Source organism: Drosophila santomea, chromosome 3L (assembly GCF_016746245.2).
Source record: "Drosophila santomea strain STO CAGO 1482 chromosome 3L, Prin_Dsan_1.1, whole genome shotgun sequence".
NCBI classification, from domain to species: Eukaryota; Metazoa; Arthropoda; class Insecta; order Diptera; family Drosophilidae; genus Drosophila; species Drosophila santomea.
This window is the reverse complement of record NC_053018.2, coordinates 14,943,453-14,967,399: the sequence shown is the minus strand read 5'-3', so window position 1 is coordinate 14,967,399 and position 23,947 is coordinate 14,943,453. Positions and strand designations below refer to the sequence as shown.

Here is a 23,947-nt window from a genome sequence, read left to right as displayed (position 1 = left end):
CAACGTCTATTTCTGATTTATGATGTTTTTATATTTAGCAAGCTAAATATATTATTTTATCTCTCTTAAAAAATATTATTATTTAATTCTTATTAAAATATAAAATTTCATTTAATAAACTTACTGCAAATACAATTTTAACATCTTCTTTTAATTTCATAATTAATTTGTTTGGGCCCACCATATGTATTAATTTTTTCACAATTATTCTTCTTTTTATCTATAATTATCTTTTATGAATTTATGGTATTGCCTTAAAGGGCTCCCTGAGTCGTTTGTCAGAGCTGTACTAGGGTGAATGTAAATGATGCTACTACAAACAGAATTTATAAAAATCGACGACGCCCTGGACATCTGCTGCTCCATGGAGGAGGATCTGTACGAGTGTCTGAGTACTGTGCAGGACATGAACCGGAAGTACAATGCACCCGGACGCTACATCATCTCCATGGAGCCCTTCGCCGAGGACTTTCCACTGAGCAGCAGCAAATCCACGGATTTGGATGCGACATCCATGCGAAGTTGTGACTCCGAGCTGGACATGCTAGGCCAACTGTATGGGGCCAGAAGTGCCCAGGAGCTGGATGAGTCGTACGTTGAAGTGCGCTATAAGTTCATCAAGCTGAAGCGTGACATCGAGGGCACCTTTATCCATTTTCTAAGGATCGTTGACTGTGCGGATCGCCAGGAAAAGATTTCACATCGCATGGTGAAGGGCTCGCAGAATGGCAAGATAAAGCTGTGCAGCCACTAGGAATGCAAATTTCTAGCAACTATTCCATCAAACTCTGAGAGCGTGTGTAAACTGCAAATTGTGCCGACACTTTGCAGCTTTTATTAAAAATTACTGTCACCATTAGCCGAGTTGCCCGTTGACTTTTTAGAGAGCAAAAGAGGTGCAGGGGTGAACTTTCCAAAACTCATTTGGCCTGACATGAAAATGACGCAAAGTTTTTTATCAGAGCCTCAGTTTTTCTTGCGACACAAGTTTCGCCTGATGTTAAGCACGACGACGATGATGACGATGATTTTGATGTTGATGTTGGTGGGACAGTAACAAGTCAGCTGCATGTTTATGAGCACGACAATGGGTAAATACAAATACGGACATGCGAAGAGAATATGTTGGGGAAACATGAGAAATTGCCAGCGCAAAACTTGAGATAATGTAATGCAAAAGTGGCCCAGGACCAGACCAGAACTTTTCCATAATGCTTTGCCTGCCAACTTGGCTCCGTGTTTGTGCTTGGTAATATATTTGCTAGCATTATTTTATTTCGTATACCTGTTACTCGTAGAGTATACGGGTATACTAGACTCGTTGGCAGTAAGTAACAGGCTAAAGAAAGTGTTTCTAATTCTATAAGGTAGCCATATTAGTTAGTCCGCTCGCCAGTCCATTCATATGAACTTAAAATGTGTACAACACAATATATGTAGCGGGATAAGCGATAGTCAATGTACTCGACCACAGCACTCTCTCTAGTTTTTTGTTTTCATTTCCCCGACTTTGTCGAAAGGGGCACGGCATCCCCACACTTCGTTAGAGGAACAAGTAGCTGGGACAAGGACCAGGACCAGGACCCCTGGCCGGCAAACTGGACAGCTGCAAGGACATAAAACAGTGAAGTTTTGCATATTTAAAGTAATATCAAGGGGAGAAAACAAACTTTTCTTTTTCATTTTCATTTTCATTATTATTATTATTTTTTTTTCTTTTTCTTGGTTTATTACCCCAGGGGTCATGAAGTGTGTGCGGTCGGTCCATTGAATAGAGGCATCAGGATCAAGAGGGTTTGGCATGGGGTTCAAAAGGTGTTCATTGAGTGAATGCTGCGGTCACTCTTTGTGATGAAATGGTTGAAATGTTTGCCGAAACGAAAAGGTAACCAGCAGTCATAAATACTGATGAAATAATATTAAAGGAATAAAGAGCTTCAGCTTGGAACTTATTTAATTTAGCCTGCTTCTAATCAAGCCTTTGATGGGTGATCAAGAACATAATTATACCCTTTATGGTAAGAAAGTATACTAGATTCGTTGAAAAGCAGAAAAGGAATAAAGCTTTTCCTTGCCTATTCTTAATCAAGATCAATAGCCGAGTCGATTGATACATATATTGTATATTTATATCGATGGAAATAAGCATTCAAAGAAAAGACACTGCGTTAGTTGTGTTCCTCGACTTGAAGATACCCGTTACTAAGCTTGTCGGGGTGCTAGGAAGGTATTTTATAATTTATTTTGCATATACACTCTAGCAAGTAATATTGTGAAATCCAAATAAATGAAACCTTTTCAGCTTAAACAAAATGTTCGATTATAAACAAAACCCTTCCTTTTAACTGTTACATATTTTCCCAAATACTTTGAACGGCTATCAAAATCGTTAGCCAAGTATTTTAATGTCGGCTGGCTCGACTGAATAGTGCTGACTGTTATTTATAAACTTCTTGTGCCCAATGGAGCCAGAGCAACCGTTCGCCATTAAACATTGCTTTATGGGGCCTACATCTCTGCACGGCCATCGATTGGTATGAGTATGAGAATTTATTAGCACTTTAATGGCCCTGCAACGTCGACCTGGCCCCAGAATGTGGAATTCTCAGGGCTGTGTTTGGGTTCTGCCATTCCAAGTGCATCCAGAAGTGCTTTAAGTCTACCCACTACCAATTTGTGAAGGACCCTTGGTTGCCAAATCAAAGCAAGTGTAGTCTGCTCCCTGGGAACTAAAAATTGCTGGGGAAAATCAAAGTCGAAAATGCGCCAGAACCGCCAAATTGTTTTGCACGTTTAGCCGCAAATTGAGTCTGGATTACCCTTTTCCGGCTGCCTCATACTCAGGCTAAGTGTATCCGGAATAGGCATTTGTTCAACACTAACATGAGTAGCTGCAAAATGCTCTGATTTTGGGCTGGCCAGTCCCAAAGAGCTACTCGATATCCCATCCTGTTTGTGCTGCAGAAGACCATTTAGAAAAGATTTACCGAACAAGTTTGTTTAATTAAGACTTCCTGCGGGCCAGTTGATTGACTTTAAGTGCCGGGAAGTAACCGAATTAATGAGGCAAGCTCCCAGGCGATTTGAGCTCTTCAAACAGTGTCTGGGGAAATTTCATCCAGAAGTTAAAGTGGAATGCGGGAAAAGTCTGGCGAACGAACAAATATTTGCGTGATTCGTATAAAGGAAGTACTATTTAAAAGGGTGGAACACAGTTGGATTGGTTACTTATTCCTTGACATCTATTGAGTATGGGAGTAAGTTTCTTCGAGAGTCCTTTAACTTAAATGATAATGATAATAGATGATAATATTATCCATTACATTTCACCTAATCTTTTAAAAACTGGCTAGGCTGTTAATATTTTCCTACTGTAAGTTCTTGTTTACTTGCAATTTCCCTCTTAGCAAGCAGCTAAACCACGCCCAAGAGGGATTCCATGTTAACTAAATTAATATAATGGAGAAGTCGAGGAAAAAACTTCCAAAAGTAGACGGCAAACAGGGACAAAAAATAACCACAGTTCATAAATATGTAGGAATCTCCCAAACTGGGCAAAAAGGGAAAACACGTTAAGCACTTCCGTATGAATAAATATTTAATCAATCAATTTCGACAATTTTCCTTTTCGTAGCTCGTCAAATGCATAAACAGAATGGATACAATTTCATTTGCCGAATGATAATCATGATGATGAGGGTGATCAGGATGCCTTTGTTGCTGTCGTTGAGGCATAAAACAAGTCAGACACATAAAAGTAGATTTGATTGAAATGCTAATTTCCACAGATTACCAACGGGAAAATACTCACTCGAGATAGGTCGCTTTCAGTGTTGCTATTTCGTCTATTTTCTGCATAGAATTGAACAATCTACTCTTGTCGAAAATTAAATAAGATCTTTAGAGCAGCTCAATTGAATCCAAATAACAGCAACAAGCTTGTAAATTAAAAAAAAATATTTACAAAATATTAAAATGCCTAAACATATGTTAAACAATATTAAGTTTAATTTTTTCCCAGCTGCTTTAATTTGTTAAACTTTTTCCCGCTGCTTTGGCTGCTTTGGTTGACTTGTTTCTATTTTTTGAAATAGTTGCTAACAGCACTGTTTAAGCCGACAGAAAATGGACAGTCATTGAGAGTTAGTCATCAATATCATCATCGGTATGGCCATCAGGCAGAGGGCCTTGAAAAATCTGTTGAGTGAGGACCTCAAATGACTGGCCAAATGACAGAACACTTCTCAGTCGAAAGCCATCAGCCGCAGCCCCAGTTTCGTTTTCGGTTTCAATTTCAGTTTCGATTTCAACGCGATTGATTTCCCATGAATGCCCGTTTTCCCCCGCCGCCATCCACTTTTCACTTTCCCAGCTGCGATTATCGAAACGTTATTAGTTTGTCGGCTGCCTGTGACAGGTTACATTGAACCTGGGCATTTTCTCCGTTTAGGTCTCCTCGGCGTTCCACATTCTAAATTGTGTGGGTACGGTCCCAAGTCAGGAAAAAGAGTGACGAGCTCTTGCGTGAATTTATGGGCACAGATTCATGGCTGGCTGTTTCGGATTTTGTGGCATTTTGTAATTGAATTTCATGTGGGCCTCATATTGAAATTTTAATGAATCGATAACGTTAGGGCAGAGGGAGACGTGTTCGTTTAGACTTCAAAGGCTGCAGACGGAAATTATAAGCTTAACTCATTGCTTTTAATTGATAATATTTCAGTCAAGCGCCTATCTATTAGTATAATATTTTCCTTAATATAATATGTAAGGATATGTCTTCGAATCAGAAATTATAATTTATAATTGTGGATCGTAAATTTTGTGTCTTTTTTAATTTGTAAAGGCCAGGATGCAGTTATTGTAAATTTTGTGGTATCTTATTAAATTTCTTATAATTTACCCATTCGATGCACGATTACTAACATAAAGCACAAGTGTAGGAAACGAAACACAAACTATATTTTGCCTGTAAGCCTTCTGCAGCAGCGTAAAAGTTTCGAATTTATCTTGGCACTGAGTGCAGCTCTGCAGACATTTTGCCCACTCAGGCACCCATTCATTCAACCGAGTGAGTTCACTCAGTCAACTCGGTTATCACACACATTGCGTAGTCACAACATTGAGCCAAAGTTAACTTAAGCATGAAGCTGGGAGTTGTGACACAATGCGACTGTGAGCCACTGGAAAAGCGAGTACCACGACTCTGGACTTTGACAAACTGCCACAGGATTCGAGCAGGAGCAAAAAGGGAATCCGAGGAGCAGCTGCAACATGCCATAGTTGCACTGAAACGCACTGAACAATTGCTGGCGTCGAGATTTAACAGCTGACAAAATGCTTGTGACATTTTTGCAAGTTAACAATAAAAATATTTCATATAATTTAACGCTGTTGCAACGGCATTTAAGGGCAAATTATGTTTGGCTTCATTTCCATTGATAAGATTCGGCTTCAGCTTTCTGTTGGCATTTTTCGCAAAACTACTTTTTGCCTATATCTCGAGCGGCAGACGACGAACTTGAAGAATGTCCTTCCTTATTTATTGCTTTTAACATATTTGTTTGGCTCCAAGGCAATTCGTCTTTGTATGTGAATGTGACGAAGGGCAAATGCAAATTTCAGTCTCAAATTTTCCGACTTTGTCTTTCGTTTTGGGTCTCCGGCAAAGTTTTCCACAAAACAAAAGGCCCCCTGACAAAGTGCAGCTGCTCGAAATTGCTTGGGGTAACATTTTTGAAGGGCGGTCAATGAAAAGTTTATTGTGCGCCGAAAAGAAGTCATAGTTTGTGGACCGAGGGAAAGCAAGTTTTCCAATTGTGTGTGGAAAGCCACTAATAAATTGCAAATAGCGTTGGAAAATGGTTTAAATTATGGCGACAATAGTCCATGTGAGCCTCATATAATGGTTCGCCTTTGAGCTCATCGACAAGTTTTTGGTCATTTTGCTATATGGGATCAGTTTTTTAGATTCTTGGCTTGAGTAAACACATAATTTATTAACAAATAACTTTTAAATGTTGCTCGTGTCTGTTTGTGAGTTGTTAAATGGGCCTCTAGAGTTCACATAAAATTTACAAAATTTTTGAAAATGAGAAATTTAAAAGTGTTCTTAAATCATTCGTTGGTGGCTTCGTTTCTTTGTTCAATACTATCAAATCTCAAAGTATTATCGCCTCCAGCCAACTGGTCGGCATTTTCGACCACAACTGCTGATGGAATCTGAGCATGCAGTTTCCTCTTCATCTGAGTCACGGCAGAGTTGGCCAGGCTAATGCGCTTTATGATTCGGTTCAGACGCTCCTGAATGTTGGTAAACATCTGCTCCGAGAACTGAGCGTCCTCAGAGGTGTCCAGGGGCACCACGACTGTATCCTCGACACTGTTGTTTTGGCTACATTCTCCATAGGGCTCATAGCTTTCAAGGTCTTGAAATATATCAGATCCGTCGTCCGACATTGACATATTGACACAAAATATTTTATTTTATTTTATTATACGGGAGCTGCGAAACAGAACAGACTTTGGAGCAAATAAATAGGAGATCGAATTTATACTGACAACAAAATCTACAGCACATTGTTTCTTATAGTCACTGTATAAAAAAAAATTAATAATTAATAATAATAATTTAATACATTATTAAATAAGTACATGAAACATGTTTCAAGTAAAGATATTTTTGAAACTAACGATTTGTTTAACTTAAAATCCAGAGTACAACGATTTAAGACCTCTTAAGAAATCGAAGCCCACTTGGCATGTAATCAAGTGTGAAATGTGTTCAGCAGGGTCATAAAATCAGAAATCAATTAAAGCCATTTAAGAGTGAGGAGAGCAAACGATACGGATATGGATGTCGAGAGTCGAAAGTCGACAGTCGACAGTCGAAAGTTGCCAGGGCACAAGGCAAATAAATCTCTGAAACGACTCTGCCGAAAAAGGGCGCACTTTGTGGGTGGCAGTGGGGTGAAAGTTTCCCCCCAGCTGAAGGCAGCGAACGAAATCAAAGTCTATAACTTAACGACTGCAATGAGAATGATGCTGATGACGATGTCGATGATGTGAAACGCCCTCAAGGTCCACACCATTCCGTTCATTTTACCCACAGCCCGCTGCCTGCTGCCTGCCATTCGAGGAAAATCCCTACGCAGAAAAAGAGACAAAAGCCGAAAAAGACGGAAATGCAGCATTCATTCTCTCGCCATTTTCCTCTTAACCCGCCCGTTTTCCCATGGCTCTTTGCCATCCTCGTTTCTGTGAGTTTTTCGCCTCCATGTGCTAAATATTTGCCAGCCATTTCTTTATTTTCCTCTGGCCTTTGTCGCCAAACTGGATTCCCATCTTGATACCCATCGCTCTGCCACATCGTAATAAAGCAATAAATCTGCTGAGAACTGCTCCTCCTTTATAATAAATTCCGTTACGCATAAAAACACTTACAAATGAGTTTTTGTTCAATGGAATAAATGGCATGTCACTACACATATACTCGTATGTACTAAGTTTTATATGGAGCTGTAGTTGCGAATGCATGTTCATGACTGCACCCAGTAAGATTCACACACTTGGCTTTCTATATATGTTCCGGGATTCGCTGAATCCTCTATTGATAATGCCATTTGGCATTTGGCTTGTGGCAAGGCTTTGACTTTTGCGACGTCTTTCACTTTGTGGGCTTTCTATTGAAAACTCGTTGCGCTGCTAAGTAGGCAACATTTTTCAGCTTGCTTTCGTTTGTTCGCTTGTATCTTTGGGCGTAGTTTAGTTGGGGATAAACTAAGTTTTTGTAAATAAATGTAGTAATCAAAAGATATTAATTTAAATTGTAAGATAAATGTACTTGAAATATTTTAATATTAGTATATTGAGTTATAGGAAGTTATATGTACCTTCAATATTTATAAAATAAGTTTAAACACTTGACTTATTATAGGTTTAAGCAGTTTAAGTTCTGTTTTTTATGTTTTACAGAATCTTACCTTAAAAAAAAGGGATGCTTATTAAATATTAAATATAACTTGTTATAATCCTTGTTAAATCTTCGTTGATCCATGTTACGGGCTTTATAAGCATTTCTTTATGCACATATTTCACATTAAATATTAAAAATAACAACTTGCGATCAATCTAAATTAGTGGAGGTGTGCATATGGCCATGAAATAACCCTCTTTTATCAATACCCATGTTAATGCCAAGTGGTCTCATGCTGTTGCCTAATCTGCTGTCCAAATCACTCTTGCAACATGTTGCACGACCAACTAATTGATGATATAATTGAATGTTCAGAGACCATTTCCCAGTTCGTTAGACTCCGGCGCTGCTACACAATCCATATCCCATATCAGGAACAACATCTGTCAGACCCATCACAATAAATAACCATATAGTTATAGTTGAGTTTCCTGCATTAAAACGCCATCAGGCTGGAGATTAATGTGAAAAGGTCACGCCCAGCTCCTTGCGAGGTGAAAGCCATTCACTTCAGCAAGACATTGACATTTGCTACTGGATTTTCCTTTCCATTTCGCCACATCCTTTGTTTTTGTTGCTCCGGCTCTGCTGTTTCACTTTTGTGTGCCTTTCCTGCCGCAGGACGCAGGACGCGCCAGATGAGACACGTGACAATGTCAGGGCGAACACATAAATGCCGTGTGTCAACATCCAGGTCGCAAAAAGAACTAAAGTGAAAATGTCTTTTTATCAACTTTCGGGGAAGTGCCAAACAAGTGCACCGCAAAATATTCTACGAATTGGTCAAAGCAATGGTTTAATTTTCTAACAGAACTTTGACGAAAATAATATCTTTAAATCTTTTATAATTTACATTAGGGGTTCAAATATATTGTTCTTTAACTTTTACCAAATAAATTTCTACTAAACGTTATTTCTGTAAAGCTATGTTTCGGTATCACATCATTTTTATCACTCAACATCTGGGCTTATAAAAAGAATATAATCCATTTGGGCACCAGATTTTTTTGGAAGGATTTCGCAAGCTAATGTATATGTTGTATGTATAATATATATATATTTTAATCTTTAATTGATATGATTTCCTCTACGTGCAGCTGTGTTCGCGCTCGCTTTTTGTTTTCGGGGCTTTTCTGGTGTAGTTTTTACATTTGTCTTAATTAGGGGGGTGGCGCTCTGAGAAATAGAAGCCACTTGAAGAAATGTGCTTGAAGGGCCATCAGCTGCCGCTGGCACTCGGCACTGACTTGTCTGACTTTCTCCGCTTTCTCTCGTCGTAGCATTTCTCCGCCCTACTGGGGCACACGTGTGCGACTTAATGGCAACACTTTCGCATCCTGCGAGTCCTCGTATGCCGCTCATGTCTGTCTGTAATTTATATGGCTGCTGGAGTGCCACAGCATTTCCCGTTGCCACCACCCCCCCTTGCCATGCGCCATTTTTGCCTAGCAAAATTTGTTATTACGTTGAATTAAACTTGAAAAATGTGTTAATGGTCTCGTTCTCTTCTGTTCACACCAACTGCGGCTCCGAACGGGCAACTTAATTAAATTCCACAATGATTTTGTTATTTCTCCTTGTAGCAACAAGGCATCTTCTTGCCCAACTACAATTACCAAAGCCGCCAGTGTGCAGCGCACCACATGGCGTATGTGTGATATTTTCGTTTGCTTCGCTTTTCCTTAAACGCCGCAACTTCTAACTTCGTGTGTATTCTCTGTTTTTCCTGCTCTCCCGTTTAATTTGTTGTCCTTAATGAGCTGTGAAAAGTGTTTTATGCGAAAATTGGTAAATTGTGGCAGTTGAAGGCAACTGTGTGAAAATATAATGATGATCACAAAATAAGTTTGAGGTCACGGCTGAATAAGAGTATAAAATGGAATTGGATAACATTTTGTAAAATCACAGAAAATTCGTTAGCATTAAGCGCTTTTAAACTGCTACCTTATATTCATTTCAGAGATGTTCATACAGTAAAATAAATAAATATTCTTAAACTGTTTTCAATAAAGACTCACCAGAATTTAAAAGCGCTTCTTTCCAAAAACATTTTCTGGTTTTTTTTTATTTATTTTTTATAAAAATTAATGTGGGTTTTAACATTTAACTGTTCGACATGAAAATGGTTTTACTGGTAATTAAAAATAAAACCTGCAGATTTATGTGGAGCGGAAGCTCAGGAAAAAACAGGACGAAATAAAAACAAGAGAACATTTTCCAGTGACCAACAAGGACAATGCCACACAGATCCCACAACTGAATCACATGCAGCAGGGTGACTTGTTGCCGGAAAAGCTTTAAGCCGTAAGCGGAGTTAACTTCAATCAGATGGCAATTAGCAGCAAAAGCAGCGGAAGCAGAATGGCATCAAAGGGGCCAAAGATTCCAAAGGGGACATGTGACGTTGAGCATCGCAACATTTTTCGCTTTAAGGATTCATCAATCAGCTTATTCATTTAACCTCGGGCCAAGCTCACTTGCTCCAGTTTGCCACGCTCGAATCCTCAGAGAAAAAACGGATAGCCGCAAAAAGGAAGTGTGGACTTTGGCTTATTGCATTTTTCAAGTGTGGCCAAGTGCCACAATTATTTATTGCATACCAGAATAACAGCCAAGGACAAGCCGCCGTTGAATGATTAATATGTTGGAGCTTAAAGTATTTCGCACACAGTATTTTACACATTTTAAAAACTTGGCAATTTTCCTGCCCCAGGGTAGCTAGAATTTCCCATTACAGTTGCATGTGGGAAAAATGCGCCCAATTTGCATTTGAATTTCCGTTCCCATTTGCCGGTAACCGTATTTGTATTTGTATAGTTTGAAAACATTTCTAAGAGATGATAAAAAGGGTGTGGTTTTGGCCGGGATGATCATCGTGATGATGTTGCAGAAACGTGCGTTTGTGTAAATGAGCTGCAAAAAAAAGGATGCTTTTTTGTGTGCCTTTTTCTGTTGGTTTTTCCGTAGTTTTCCTATTTTTTCGGGACGGCCAAGTTTTCCTTTTGTTTGTTTGTGAAGTCTAACATCAACATATGGTTTTTTTTCTGGACTTGTTTGTTTTTCCTGTTGAACGTCATTGAATGGAAAAGAGCCTGAAGAAGAGTATTCCGGAAATGCTGATACAATTTCAAATTGTTTACCTTGTCGTCGCCTTGCCTTGAAACTTTTGCCTTTCTCCTTCGTTGGTGAGAAATTGGTTCTTAAGGATACGATACATATTGGTTTGCCTATGGGAGCTTTTCCCTCTACACATATCTTTGCCATCATTTAACCGAAAGTAAGCCCTTGTATTATAAAAATTTGTCTTTTAAGAGCTCATTCCCTAATTTGATGTAATTTACTTGCCACTTCCACACCGCCGACCGTGAGACTCGGGCATTTAAATTAAATTGAAAGTTTTCCGTCGACAGCCGAGTCCTTGTCAGATGATTTATCATCATAGTCCTGTGGAAAACTTTCATCAGGAAAAAGAAGAAGAAAGCAAAAGGTCTCATTCTAAGCGAGTTCGCCAGGCGAAGCACGCACTTCCAGCTGCCCAAAACTTGTGAGTTTTTATCTTTTTTTTTTTTGCCGATTTTTGTGTGCCCGTGTGAACTTAAGCTTATATATATTTTTTCTCTTCTTTGGTGAGCAGGATGACACTTTATCATGGATGGCCAGAATGGGAACCCAGCTGCCCCCGGAGCGCAAAAATTGAAATGTGCCTGTGTCAGTCGGAGTAAATGAGGCAAAACGCAGCCGCAGCGCCAGCGGGAAGTATTTGTAGGTGGCCCGAAGCCTACAAGTGCGGCTGAAAACCCAAAAGTCTCTGCCCCACAACTCATGGCCTATTAGGTCGAACAAGTATGAAAAATCTCGATTTTGAACTTTTACTTTTTTGGGCTTCCCACTTTTACTTTTTTCGTCGTCGTGGTGTTGTTGTATTTGACTTTTTTGTGTGTCTGTCCTTGACAAATATTTAGCCAAAGTGATTTTTGACAGCATCATAATAAAGGTTGGCTGCCCGAGCGCCCAAGGAATACTTCATGCTTCGTTTGAGCGTAATTTTCGATTGACCCAACATCAAGGCCCATGCGGCGTATGCGCAATTTGGTAGGAAAACAAGCCTAAGTGCCGGCAATTGAATTGGAATTGCGGAAAATTTGAGTAATGCTCTGGCGTCAAAATATTTGGTTAGCATTTGAGAGTAACGACCACATAATATTGAAAGTCATACAAATTTGGTATATAAATAAACGCCGTGCAACTAAATGTTATATATACTCAATTATTTCCACACGTTACAATTTTGGAACTTAAATTTTACACTCTTATGCTGTGTGTGTGTCTAGTGTGTAAAATGAAAACAAAATTGGTTTTTAGAAATTAACGTAGTCTAGCTCCCGCTGCAGGCGCAGAGTGAGCCGCAGTTTCTTCAGCTCACTGTCGTATTTCGCATGACAGCGATCTACATTCACGGGATGGGGAAGCGGTAATCGCAAGCGGTACAGACATGTGCCCAAATCCAATTCAGTTTCCTGCAAGCTGAGCGACATCTTGTCGGCAGTCATTTCCTCGTCCGGCAGGGAAACCTCCACTATGAGATCCTCACAGCTGGCCGAGGCTCCAGTGCGATTGCCCATCTAATATATATATTTATATATAATATTACTAATCCTTTCTATTTAAAGTGAGAACTATTTAACCTGCAAGAAGACATCCTCGGTGCCCACTGCTTGGCGATAGGTCATCGTATACTCGGGCGTCTTCCGCGTTTCGAGTATATCATTGTCCTCCTTCTCCTGGCGATCCTGCCATTCTTCCAGACTCTCAGGCAGCTTTTTCTCCTCCTCCACCAAGGGAGTACACAAAGGATTCAGTTTCTTTTTCTTCTTAGCCTTAGTGGCAGCATCTTCAGTCTTGGGACGTCCAATTGCACCAGGATCTTAGCAAGGAATTAAAGATTAGCTGAGACCAATGTATTACGAATCCATTTTATTTACTCAGCTTGTGGACGACCATGGACTCCTCCTCGTCCTCACTGCTGCTGTAGTCAATGCCGCCTCTTCTCTGATTGGGATTCAGGAGGTCCTGCAGCATCTTCAGCTGTTCCGGATGGTTAAAGATCGACATTTTCACAAGGCGGACTGAAGACACTTGATTGATAATTCAAGTTATTTTTTAAAATTTTTCACACTTTCTCACAGGGTTTAAACAAGTTTTTAGCTTTTCGACAGGTTGAGCACTGCTGTGGTGAACTCGACCGAATGGGAAAAATCGACAACACCGTTTGTTACTTAGGCTTCAAACTATTTTCAATGCTACTACATTGATTTATTGAAGTATTTCTTAGCCTACTTCACAGCGAAAAAATATACGAGCTTCTCGCCATGAAGGCAAAACACTGCAATGATTTTTTTATTTATTTTCCGAGTGTAGTAGCCTTCGAGATTGTTTATTTAGTTGGCTAGGCAACGTGTTTAGAAATTTCCTGGCAACGTGGAAAATTCGAGAGCTGTTCGTTACCAAACAGGCCAAAAAATGAACAAAGGGTTATAGAGTCCGCAGTTACCCTATTCAAGAACAGTTTCCCGCCGTTAGCGACATTTCACTTTCAACTGGCTGGCTGGCTGGGGAAACTATGGGACCCACTTTAGGCATTTAAATTAAAAACTTGGGCGGCCCATTTAGTGGCAAACTTTTTGCCCGAGAGCCAACTGTGCTCGAACAAAAATATTTCACTTGTCAAAAACAATTGCTTTGTGAATTATAAATTGTGTAATTATTGTTCCAGGCTTGACCTTCCACCCTGGTCATGGCCAGTACAAATTATGAACAGCGAAACAGAAACAGCACAGAAATTTGAATTTTTCACGCGCGCCCCTCGAGTGGCGAAGAGTGGAGGAAACGCTAATTTGACTTTCAGGCAAATCGTAGGATGGTCGACACGAAAACGTGGCCAAGTTAACAACACGATTCTGGCCAACAGCATGGCTCTTTCACAATGGCCACCGACCGCAGCGGGGCACCCAGTTTGGCATTCGACAAAAAAGGATTCCCGCCAGTGGGCTACGTGTTTAATTTGTTTAACACGAGCTGTCGCCGAAAGTGTCCTCGTTCTAAAGGGATTTCCCTTCTTGTTCTGGTTCAATGGCGACCACTTGACAGTTCTGGTCGGGCTTAAGCCGACCACGGTCCACGGACCATGGCTTTGTCATTTGCAGCTTGGGTAAACGTGGCACTAACCCGGCTTACAAAGCTGTTGGCTCCAAAAGGCTCCACATGAAGATCCAGATGAAGACAGTCACTGCAAAAGGGACAAGTAATTTTTTCAGAACCCTCTTAAACTGCTTTTTGGGGGAATTGGAGCACAACAACTTTTAAGCTAAGATTATTTATACAAATATATATATTTTCTTAAATTGCAGTTTGCGGTTTTATCAGCTCTCCTGTTTATTATATGAATATTTTTAACATTTAATCAAGTAAAATTACATTTGATTAAGTGAAAAGCCATGTTGTACAATTTAACTAGTTAAAGGTAGTGACTGATTTATCTTCTTTACTTTTATTGTTTTATTTTAAAATATTTATTTCACTATCCTTCGGATGCATTGAAATGTTTAAGTAAATACGTATCCGAGTCCATTCGGATGAGTCCACTTTCATTCATCTGCAACGCAAAAAGCCACTGAAATCTCTCTCCCCAGAAGCAGCGCAAACATCACGTAACAGAACTTTCACCTTGGGCTCGCAATGCAATCCAATCCAACTATCACTGTCAACAGAGGGTTCGCATTCGTTCGCATTGGAATGCATGCCAGGATATGGGATATATGCCCAGATCCCCAGCTGACGTCACGCATCCAGACAATGAACATGAACCCATGGTGTAATTGTATTCCGCTTGTCGCACACATTTCAATGAACTGCAGATGGAGGGGATACAAAGATACAAAAAAAAGCCACCAAAAAAAGGCCACGCAAATTTGTGTTGACTGAATACACAAGAACGTCTGTCCCCCGGAAAAAAGAACCGAACCTCTGAACCCTCCCGATATTCCCCTTTCTAGCCCCAAGCCCAAGGCCATTGCCAAATAGATTTCTGTTTCAGTCGCATATGTACGCTGATGTTAGGGGAAAGAGGGGGAAAATGGCAGGGGGCAGGGGCAGAGGGACAGCAGCTGCAGCGAGGGTAAAAGTGAAAGCGTTTTCCGCATTGTGTTGGCAGCCGGGACGTGTCCTTCCTCCCATTCCGCCCCCCTCCGAAGGAATGTGATTTGTGTGCGGCTCCTCCCTTCTCGACTCTTGTCTCCTGTTTTTCAGCAAGATATTATTATTTTTTGGTTGTAACATAAAATGTAATTAAGAAGGCATTAAGTAGCGTGCATAAATCATTGAGCCACATGTGTGTGGATGGGCCCCCACCTGCCTGACCTGCGAAAATGGCAAAACTGGTTGTTATTACGTAAGAGTTGGCCAGCTGTTAGGAGCAGCTAGCTGGCTGGAGTCGAAACTTTGGGGCCAAGTTCCCGCCATAGATCTGGGTCTACTGATTGCACTGGCTCCTTTTTCTATTCAGGCGACATTCTGGCGCACAAATTTTTGGCGATTTATTTATACATTTTTCGCTCGTTTTATTTTGGGAGGCATAGCTGAAAAATGTTTGGAAATGCACTTGAGACAAATATTACTAGGATTACTATTATTTGTATATAACTTTGGTTAAATGATGAAATGTAGTTATATAAGTAAGAATCTTTTTATTGTTTTCTCTTTCATTAATGCAATTTAAACCATATTCCAGTACATTTCAAAAGAGGGCAGTAAATTTTTACGACAAATTAAGCCGAGTATTTCTGAATTATTAAAAAATACTTTGTACTAAGGGTACGAAATATTATATGTAGGCCAAAAAAAATAAATTCCTTAAACAGCTTATTTGGACAAGATGTTTTGTGTGTGTATTTCTAAAATGAATGCGCCTAGCTGAATAATTCGCATAGAAAAAAAGGAACATGGCCACGAAGCCAAAATGGAAAAACAGGATGAACAGGATGTGCAGTCAAGCGAGTTAGGAGCAGCATAAAAATAAAACTAGCATCGCAAACCGTCGCCCCTCCTTCTTCGTTTCCATCTCACTCTCACACGGCACACAGTGCGGCTGAGCAATGCCAGCAAACAAACAAACAAAACATTGGCCAAAAAGGCGGGCAACTTTAAACGATTGCGGCTTTAAAGTCCGCTGGACCACGAAATGGTAAAAAAAATATATAAATAGAGGAGCACAACAACGTTAAGCCGAAATTCCGGCAAGACGGGAACTAGACCACATGCAGGATTGAAGGCGATTAGAGTCAGGTGCTGAGATTTGAGTCAGATGAAAAGCCCGGCGGAAAAATCACTCATGAGAGCAGTGAGCGAAAAATGAAAGAAACAGAAGTGGAGTTTGGGAGAGTACAGCAGCTTTTAGCCGTTTGTTTGTAAACAAAGTGAAAGCTTTTCGCTCAGCTGTTCGCGGAAAAAATCACAGTGGATCAAGTCTAACACGCAGATTGGAAAAATTACAATGAATATGAGGAAATTATGCCAATATTCAAGAAATTTTAATCATGTTTGTAGCATTTCCTATAATTTTTTGTATACATAATTTATAAAATATATATATATAAAACCATTATGCTACATAGCATCTATGATTTCTTTTATGTAAGAACAGAAAACAAATTGTTAGATATCTTAAATAGCACCTATGCATTTGCCTGGAAGAGAGAGTACACTATAACATGATTTATTGCAACATTAAATATAAAACAATTTTTACTTTTAAATTCATCATTTATTTCATAATTATCTAGACGTATGGCAAACGAAAGTGAAATCACATAGCTCAGAAATAGAGCGTATCGTCCAGTAACACCATTATAAAATGACTTCTCATTAAATAGTTATCAAATAGCCAGCCATTACAACTCGACCACACCCAAGTTATTAATGCAATTATCTAATGTGCCAATCGAAATTAAATTTAATTTAATGCAAATGAGCACTGCCAGTGAACGAAAACGAAACTGAAAATGGAATGTTTATAGTTTTCCATGCGACAGTTCGTGCTGAGAGTGAACCAATTTCGGAATCAAATCCAAGTCTGATAAAGCCGCACACGTAACTGTAGTATAGAAGACCTGATCGGAATATCGAAAATCAGCTGACGGCGATATCGAAATGCAAAGCAGTTAATGAGAGCTTTCTTTTCAGACAGGCTTTTAAGCCCTATCAGCGATGTTTCATTAACGAATAAATAATTATAAATATTGCTTAAGTAGGTATGGATTTATATAATTACTTAAAGGAAATGTTATCATTATATAATAAATATAATTTATTAAATATAATAAAGAAGTATGGTTTTATATTCATCATAACCATGAATCCATAATTATAGATTATAAAACACAATTAATTAATCAAAGGTATCGTGTATATAATATAGAATGTTTAATATAGTGAATATGTCAAAGAGAAAAAGTGTATAAATATTTAGTATTCAAATTGAGGAAAATCAAGGAAAACCACTCACCTTTTTTCTGGAAGTCCTTCGTCGCTGCTCCGAAGTTTTCCTGTGCCACTTGCGACGTTCCGCCTCGTTGGCGAAGAGATCCTCGACGCTGCTGCTGCTGCTGGGGTCCTCATCCTCTCCCGATGAACTGGATGCACTGGCTCCCATCCTGCCAGATTCGGCATCCCTTTGCCTGAGCTTTCTATACTTGCCGGAGTCCCCGGAAGAGCTGCTGAGGAAGCGCTCCCGGAATGATTTGATTAGTCCAGAACTAATGGTACCAATGCTGCCACGTCCATGAACTCCGGTTGTGGAGGCACTTCGTCCGGCATAGCTGCTCCTCCGTTTGCTTCTGGGCTTTTTGACGGACTCCGGCGGAGAGTCGAGGTTCTGAAGAGCTGCATTCATATCAAGCCAGCCGGCGGCACTCATCTTGCTTGGCTACTTCTAATAATGAAGTCTAATCGCGATGATGCAATGATTGTCGTCACGGATTCAAAACTCTGTCTCGCATGTCAGGGAATCGCTTTCTGGTTCCCTGGGTTTCTAACCTTTCGCTGCTGTAGTGGTGTCTCAGTTGGCTTCACTCCAATTAACAATTACGAGTGTCTGCTGCCCGAAAAGAAAGCAATTTAAAGTTTAAAAAATTAGAAGAGGCGAAATTTGCATGCTTTCAATTAATAAGGAACCCCATTGAATACCCTTTGCACATCTTATGTAGATTACTTTTCATTTTTCGGCATGGATTGTTGAGTTTTGCATAAGAGAGTAATTGCAAGTGAATCACTGTCTGTTGTGTTCGAGCAACCCAAGGAAATTGCACTTGAAATAGTTAAAGAACATGAAAGGAAGTAATAGGGAGTGCCTCATGGGTTGTTAAACTGGAATTCACAACATTTGCATGCGTATTGTTACAGATGTGAAGTGAAATTCCTGTTGAACGAGTAAACCCCCAAAAATCAATCACTGAAAGCCAAAAACACATTTGTTTATATAATAAATATTATTAATATGCCAAAAAGTCAGTGCTTAAATTCATCTTTTGCCTTATCAATTATATGTCAGTTAAGTTTGGAACCAGCAGTTTATCCTTTTCATCTCACTTAGCAGAAAATACATTTTCCATTCTGGCTATGACATTAATTTTGCCATCTGTCCAATGACATTAATCGATTTAATGACAATTAAGCGATTCATATTTCAAAAGGACTGTCGCTGTGCACTCATTACATTATCAAATCACACAATACAATTATTTGATGCCGAACACTTTTAATGAATTTCCACTTAATTGGGTCAACTGCAGTAGCCGAGTTCAGTTGAAACACATTTAAAGTAATTTAAATTACACTCTGGCAGTTGAGCAAATGCAAAAACTAAAGTTACTCGATTTTCTTTTTTGCTAAATCATGCAGTGGCAAATGAACATGAAAATGCGAAAAACAGTTGGATTTCCCTCTCTCTTTCTCTGAGCAAGTGAAAAGTCGTCGGAAAGATGAAAGGGTTCGAGTTATGAAAAACTAAAATGAAATACCACGAGTCTTAATATGAGTGTGTTTGTGTGCTTGAAGGCTCATATCATTACGATCAGAAATATATATTTCGAATCTCTCTTTCGCTCACATAATATTTTAAGTCCATATTTACCGATCTATAAGGATGTTTGTGTTGGCTGTGGGGAGTGATCTCTTGTTTCCACTTCCACTTTATGAGTGGCTGTGAGCCATTAGAAAATATTTGCCAGAACTGCACTGAAAATTATGTCTTAACAGGTTACTTTTGTTAATGATTTCCTAAGCAAAGCTACTTTAATTGTATTTCTCAACTTAAGTGCTGTAAAACTATGACAAAAGACTGTTGAATTAACTTTGCTTTATTGACCTATTATATAAGTATAATGAGTCATTTCTACATTTCGAATTTCTTAATTGAAACCGTGTAAGACTAACGGTTATTACTCTTTCATCTGCCTTAAATGCCTAAATCAATTCCCCATTGATTTGAATTTTCACGGTGTATTGACGTTACGAGCATAATAAACAAACGTTAAACAGACGATGTCGGCGACAGCAGGAAAGAGGAAGAACCAAGAACTCCCAACGCACACACTCCATCGAAAAAAAAAAGAAAAGAATGAAAAAAATTAAACTTAGCCAAAGCAAACTGTCACATTAGCATATTGAGAACCCAGGTTAGCCAGCAAGCATGCGTATGCTCTCTTCGTTCTGACTTGGCCAACTCTGTACACTGCTCGAAAGAACCGATATGAAACAGAAATCGTGAATTTGTAGAATTTTTACCCAAATGTAAAGAAAACGTATATCCCGTTAACTATTTCCACAAGAATTCTAAATAAAATGTTTATAACTCCTTAGGTAATAATTTTGTAATATAATACTTATGTATTAATAAGAAAAAACGATAACGTTATATATTTTTTGAACAACATGTAATTAAAATTTTTAAAGAAGAAACTATAGTTATTAAAAGAAAAGAAAAAAATTATTTGAATGATCAATTAGTAATATTTCATCAAATCCCATTTTTCGTGACTAAAAAAAGGCATCTCTTAGATTTTAAAACAATTTTTTTCCTGTGTACGATCTGCCGTCCCTCTGCGAGCTGCTCTGCCAGCGTCGCTGCCAACGCACGCAGCGCTGCGCATGCGCAACTTTCTTCGCCCCAGCGGCGCCAGCTGCGACGCTGACTGCGCTGTTTTGGGGGCCAGGGTAAAATGGCTTAGTCGCTCTTCTGCGCCAGCACCTCGTATCAGTCGACTTGCAGACTTTCGCGTGCGCGGTGGTGCGAACTAACCATACCGTGTCTTTCAAGCACCACATACGAGCATTAAGGCAAAGAGCAAACAAACAGATCGAGAAATTCGCTGGGATTAGGGCGCGACTTGTGGACAGTTTGCAGTCATGTGAAATGGTTCAATTAGTGCAACAACAATAAGACATAAAAGAAACCGTGTTTGATTTACATAATTAACAAGTGGAGTGTGAACGGGTTGGAGATTTCGAAAAATTCCCCGCATTAGAACGAGCAGAACGAGAATCGAAATATATTCCAATAACGGCACCAGCACAGATCGTCGAGACCGCTACGACGACCAAAAGGCCCATTAAGTTTACATGCATTGAATTGCATAACCAGCAGGCAGAAGAAGATGATGATGCTCCACTTACGTCACTGGCCACTGGTGCTGGCCATGGCTTCCTGCCTGCTCTTCCAAGCAGCAACATCTGCGACACCAGCAACACCAGCAACACCAGCAACACCAGCAACTCCAGCAACAACACCAGTAACATTAGCCCCACAAACAGCAACAGCAACATCATCTTTATCCTCCATTCCGGGCAAATATCAAGCCTTGGGTGCAGCCCACCATCAGGCGAAGAAGCTGAAAATCGGAGCCGTCAATGCTTCCTCCTCGGATGCCAATGGCAATGTCCATAAACCTGTATTCCGGCAAAATCCGATCAAGAATTGGTTCGGTGCCTTCAATCGCAATAATTCGCCGGCAGCTCAGAACCAAACATCGCCGACATGTTCCTGCAGGTGAGTCGTTCGCTTTGAGTTTGTCCCCGTTTGTCCCCCCCAGAGATACAAAGATACAAAACTTACGAAGTTACGAAGATGCAACACGCACGGCGAGATACAAAAGCTGTCATGGCCATGATGACAACTTCCAGTTAGACGGGCAAAGAAGTGATAAACAACTCTGGCGTTGTCATTGTCACGACACCCAAATGGCACAAACAGTTAACGTTACACGTAGATTTTAGTGCCTGCGAGGAGGTCACGCAATCGGAGATATGTTTATTCCTGGCCACACTCCTTCGAAGGCAATGGTTAGATCCCACATAAGTTCCAAGTTTTTTCCACATAAGTTCTAAGTTTTTTTTTATTTATGGAAAAGCACAGAGGAAAATGTATGACAACCAACTGATCTTCGGATGTCATAGCCCTAAAAGGTTATTATTATTGTTAATACTGAATCAAAAGGTCAGAAGAACTTTGCAAATATTGAAGGAAGATTTTCCATAAATTTCAAACTACAGGACTATAAATCACGTTACTATTCAATTTATCAATATAAGCCTTGGCCTTAAGTGCCATTATACCCATCTTATGAGTAATAAGATGGGCAAAGGTGAAGTCCTAAACATTTTTAAGACGTTCTTCTTATCCCCAAAGATGCTCCCACCCATTCGTTAGTCGTTTCGAAAAGCCAATTCCCGGCTTGACCTCGAAGTCGTGTTCCCTCTGTAGAATTGCATTCGGACTGCAGACTGCATTCTTGTGTGGCCATTAAACAAATTGCATTACCAATTGGGAATACAACTTTGGTATTTGGCATAAGCAAATACCCCAGGGTATTCATTGAGTCGGCAGTAAAAATGAAAACAAAGGCAGCGGATTCTTAAGGGACATAAAACAGAATTCTCAGGGCTCAAAAAAGTTAAGGTACCAAAGAGGGAACTCTAAGGATGCCGGTAACTCAAAGCTACATTGTTACATATTTCCCAACAAAAATTCCCCAATTTATGCTTTTTATAAATCTCTAAAAGCTATAAATTTAGCTGGAATCGATAGTCGCAGCCGTTCTAATATTTGTTAATGAAGACCTAAACCCGTTTTATTTCTACATATAAATTTTACTTTTTTTTTGCATGTGAAAGAAGAAAGAAACTGATTTGCATACGATTTGATAACAGTCACTGTTTGGCTTTCGAGAACGTGTGTGTTTATATACTCGTACACCCAGCGGAGACGGAGACAGATGAGTACGGCAGATACTGTAAAAGGCGTATCTTCAATGCGTCATGTCACATTAATGTCTGTGCGGGAGGCAGGGGAATGCCGTCGACGTTTTCTTCTGCTTTTGGCCGTTTTGGCCTGCTTGGCCGTCTCGGCCCGTCTTGGCCGTCTCCTAAGTGGGTCGTTGTCGCACATTTTGCTTCTTTGTTGCGGGACGCCTCTCGGCCAGGCCACCATTTTGGGGCAATGACACGATTAAACATACACAAAATCTGAATCCCAAATACTTGTTGCGGCCGGATCGATTGATTATGTGGCCAAAATAAATAAAAAGTTATAAAGAAGAGAGATAACTTGTTGCGCTTCCTTTCCCACTTGGTGGAAGATTTTTATTTTGACTGCATGCGGTGTTCTCTGGCTTACCATGGGTAATTAAAAACCTGTTTAATGTAACGCAGCTGGCAGCCATAAAATCTGCAAAAATCGCTCATTTATTTTATGTCCGTCCACCAGGCACTTTGACACTTTCTTTGTGCCGGGGTTGCTGAACTCTGAACTCTCTGATCGGCAGAGAGATCGGGAGGCCCGTCACCCTTGACCCTATCCATATTTTTCTTTTTCTGCGAAAGGCATAAACGTTGTAAATGTTGATTTACTAATGAGATGTCATGAAAAATGGAACTCTGCTTAGAGAAGTGGAATTATGGCGAATTTAAGAAGATCAAAACCGACTGTGGTTATTTACTTAGTAATGTTCTTCATCTATCGACAGGTGCGGAGAGCGCAACGACGAGTCCAGGATTGTGGGCGGCACGACGACGGGCGTCAGCGAGTATCCGTGGATGGCGCGTTTGAGCTACTTCAATAGGTTCTACTGTGGCGGCACACTGATCAACGATCGCTACGTGCTGACGGCGGCGCACTGCGTCAAGGGATTCATGTGGTTCATGATCAAGGTGACCTTCGGGGAGCACGATCGTTGCAATGACAAGGAGCGCCCCGAAACTCGCTTCGTGCTCCGCGCCTTTAGCCAGAAGTTCAGCTTCTCGAACTTCGACAATGATATAGCCCTACTGCGTCTGAACGATCGGGTGCCGATCACCAGTTTTATACGACCGATCTGCCTGCCACGTGTGGAACAGCGGCAGGATCTATTCGTGGGCACAAAGGCGATTGCAACGGGTTGGGGTACCCTCAAGGAAGATGGAAAACCCTCGTGTCTGCTGCAGGAGGTTGAGGTGCCCGTTCTCGACAACGACGAGTGCGTCGCCCAAACGAACTACACCCAGAAAATGATCACCAAGAACATGATGTGCTCGGGCTATCCGGGCGTGGGCGGTCGTGACAGTTGTCAGGGTGATTCTGGTGGTCCGCTGGTTCGTCTCCGTCCAGATGACAAGCGCTTCGAGCAGATTGGAATCGTATCCTGGGGTAATGGTTGTGCTAGACCCAATTATCCAGGAGTTTACACCCGAGTCACGAAATATCTGGACTGGATTGTGGAGAACTCGCGGGACGGCTGCTTCTGCGACGAGGATTACTAATATCATAAAAAGAGTGCTCAAAGCGGTGGTCATTCTTCGCCTTAGTCTGTAGTCAATCTCTTAGTAGTTTAGTTCATATTTTGTACTTTTATACTTAAAACAACTGAATAAAGATAAACAATGCAG

General features: G+C 40.3%; 5 protein-coding genes across 6 annotated transcripts in view; 2 read left to right on the top strand and 3 right to left on the bottom strand.

The window, feature by feature from the left end:
* Positions 1-18,105, bottom strand: part of LOC120450375 (venom dipeptidyl peptidase 4) — a 65,240-nt gene extending 47,135 nt beyond the window's left edge. Inside the window, exon 1 of the mRNA XM_039633364.2 lies at positions 17,535-18,105. Coding sequence (XP_039489298.1) covers positions 17,535-17,945 — 411 coding nt within the window. The 5' untranslated portion in view covers positions 17,946-18,105. The remainder of the gene's footprint in view (positions 1-17,534) is intronic.
* Positions 271-859, top strand: LOC120450383. The gene has a single exon (XM_039633375.1). The coding sequence runs from the start codon at positions 305-307 to the stop codon at positions 752-754; it is 450 nt and encodes a 149-aa protein (XP_039489309.1). The 5' UTR covers positions 271-304; the 3' UTR covers positions 755-859.
* Positions 5,980-6,562, bottom strand: LOC120450386. The gene has a single exon (XM_039633378.2). The coding sequence runs from the start codon at positions 6,463-6,465 to the stop codon at positions 6,118-6,120; it is 348 nt and encodes a 115-aa protein (XP_039489312.1). The 5' UTR covers positions 6,466-6,562; the 3' UTR covers positions 5,980-6,117.
* On the bottom strand, positions 12,223-13,620 carry LOC120450381 (dynein axonemal assembly factor 6). 2 transcript variants are annotated; one of them, XM_039633373.2, is made up of 4 exons: positions 13,160-13,620; positions 12,958-13,101; positions 12,661-12,899; positions 12,223-12,597 (listed from the first exon to the last, which is right to left on the bottom strand). In XM_039633373.2, exons 2-4 carry the CDS (start codon positions 13,085-13,087, stop codon positions 12,334-12,336), a joined length of 633 nt encoding a protein of 210 aa, XP_039489307.1. In that variant the 5' UTR covers positions 13,088-13,101; positions 13,160-13,620; the 3' UTR covers positions 12,223-12,333. The 2 variants fall into 2 exon arrangements, with proteins under 2 accessions (XP_039489307.1, XP_039489306.1); XM_039633372.2 differs by having other exon boundaries at positions 12,958-13,618.
* Positions 18,106-20,682: 2,577 nt separating the features above from the next.
* On the top strand, positions 20,683-23,843 carry LOC120450379 (trypsin-7). The gene is made up of 2 exons (XM_039633369.1): positions 20,683-21,074; positions 23,050-23,843. The coding sequence occupies exons 1-2, from the start codon at positions 20,683-20,685 to the stop codon at positions 23,819-23,821; spliced, it is 1,164 nt and encodes a 387-aa protein (XP_039489303.1). The 3' UTR covers positions 23,822-23,843.
* The last annotated feature ends 104 nt before the right edge of the window (positions 23,844-23,947 follow it).

Bases quoted from the DNA above. Each gene is read 5' to 3' on its own strand.
- LOC120450383 (XM_039633375.1), top strand. From the start codon at position 305: ATGATGCTACTACAAACAGAATTTATAAAAATCGACGACGCCCTGGAC.
- LOC120450386 (XM_039633378.2), bottom strand. From the start codon at position 6,465: ATGTCAATGTCGGACGACGGATCTGATATATTTCAAGACCTTGAAAGC.
- LOC120450381 (XM_039633373.2), bottom strand. From the start codon at position 13,087: ATGTCGATCTTTAACCATCCGGAACAGCTGAAGATGCTGCAGGACCTC. The intron at 12,900-12,957 runs GTAAATAAAATG...TTCCTTGCTAAG, and splicing joins CATGGTCGTCCACAAGCTGA to ATCCTGGTGCAATTGGACGT. The intron at 12,598-12,660 runs GTTAAATAGTTC...TATATATATTAG, and splicing joins CCGAGGATGTCTTCTTGCAG to ATGGGCAATCGCACTGGAGC.
- LOC120450379 (XM_039633369.1), top strand. From the start codon at position 20,683: ATGATGATGCTCCACTTACGTCACTGGCCACTGGTGCTGGCCATGGCT. The intron at 21,075-23,049 runs GTGAGTCGTTCG...ATCTATCGACAG, and splicing joins TCGCCGACATGTTCCTGCAG to GTGCGGAGAGCGCAACGACG.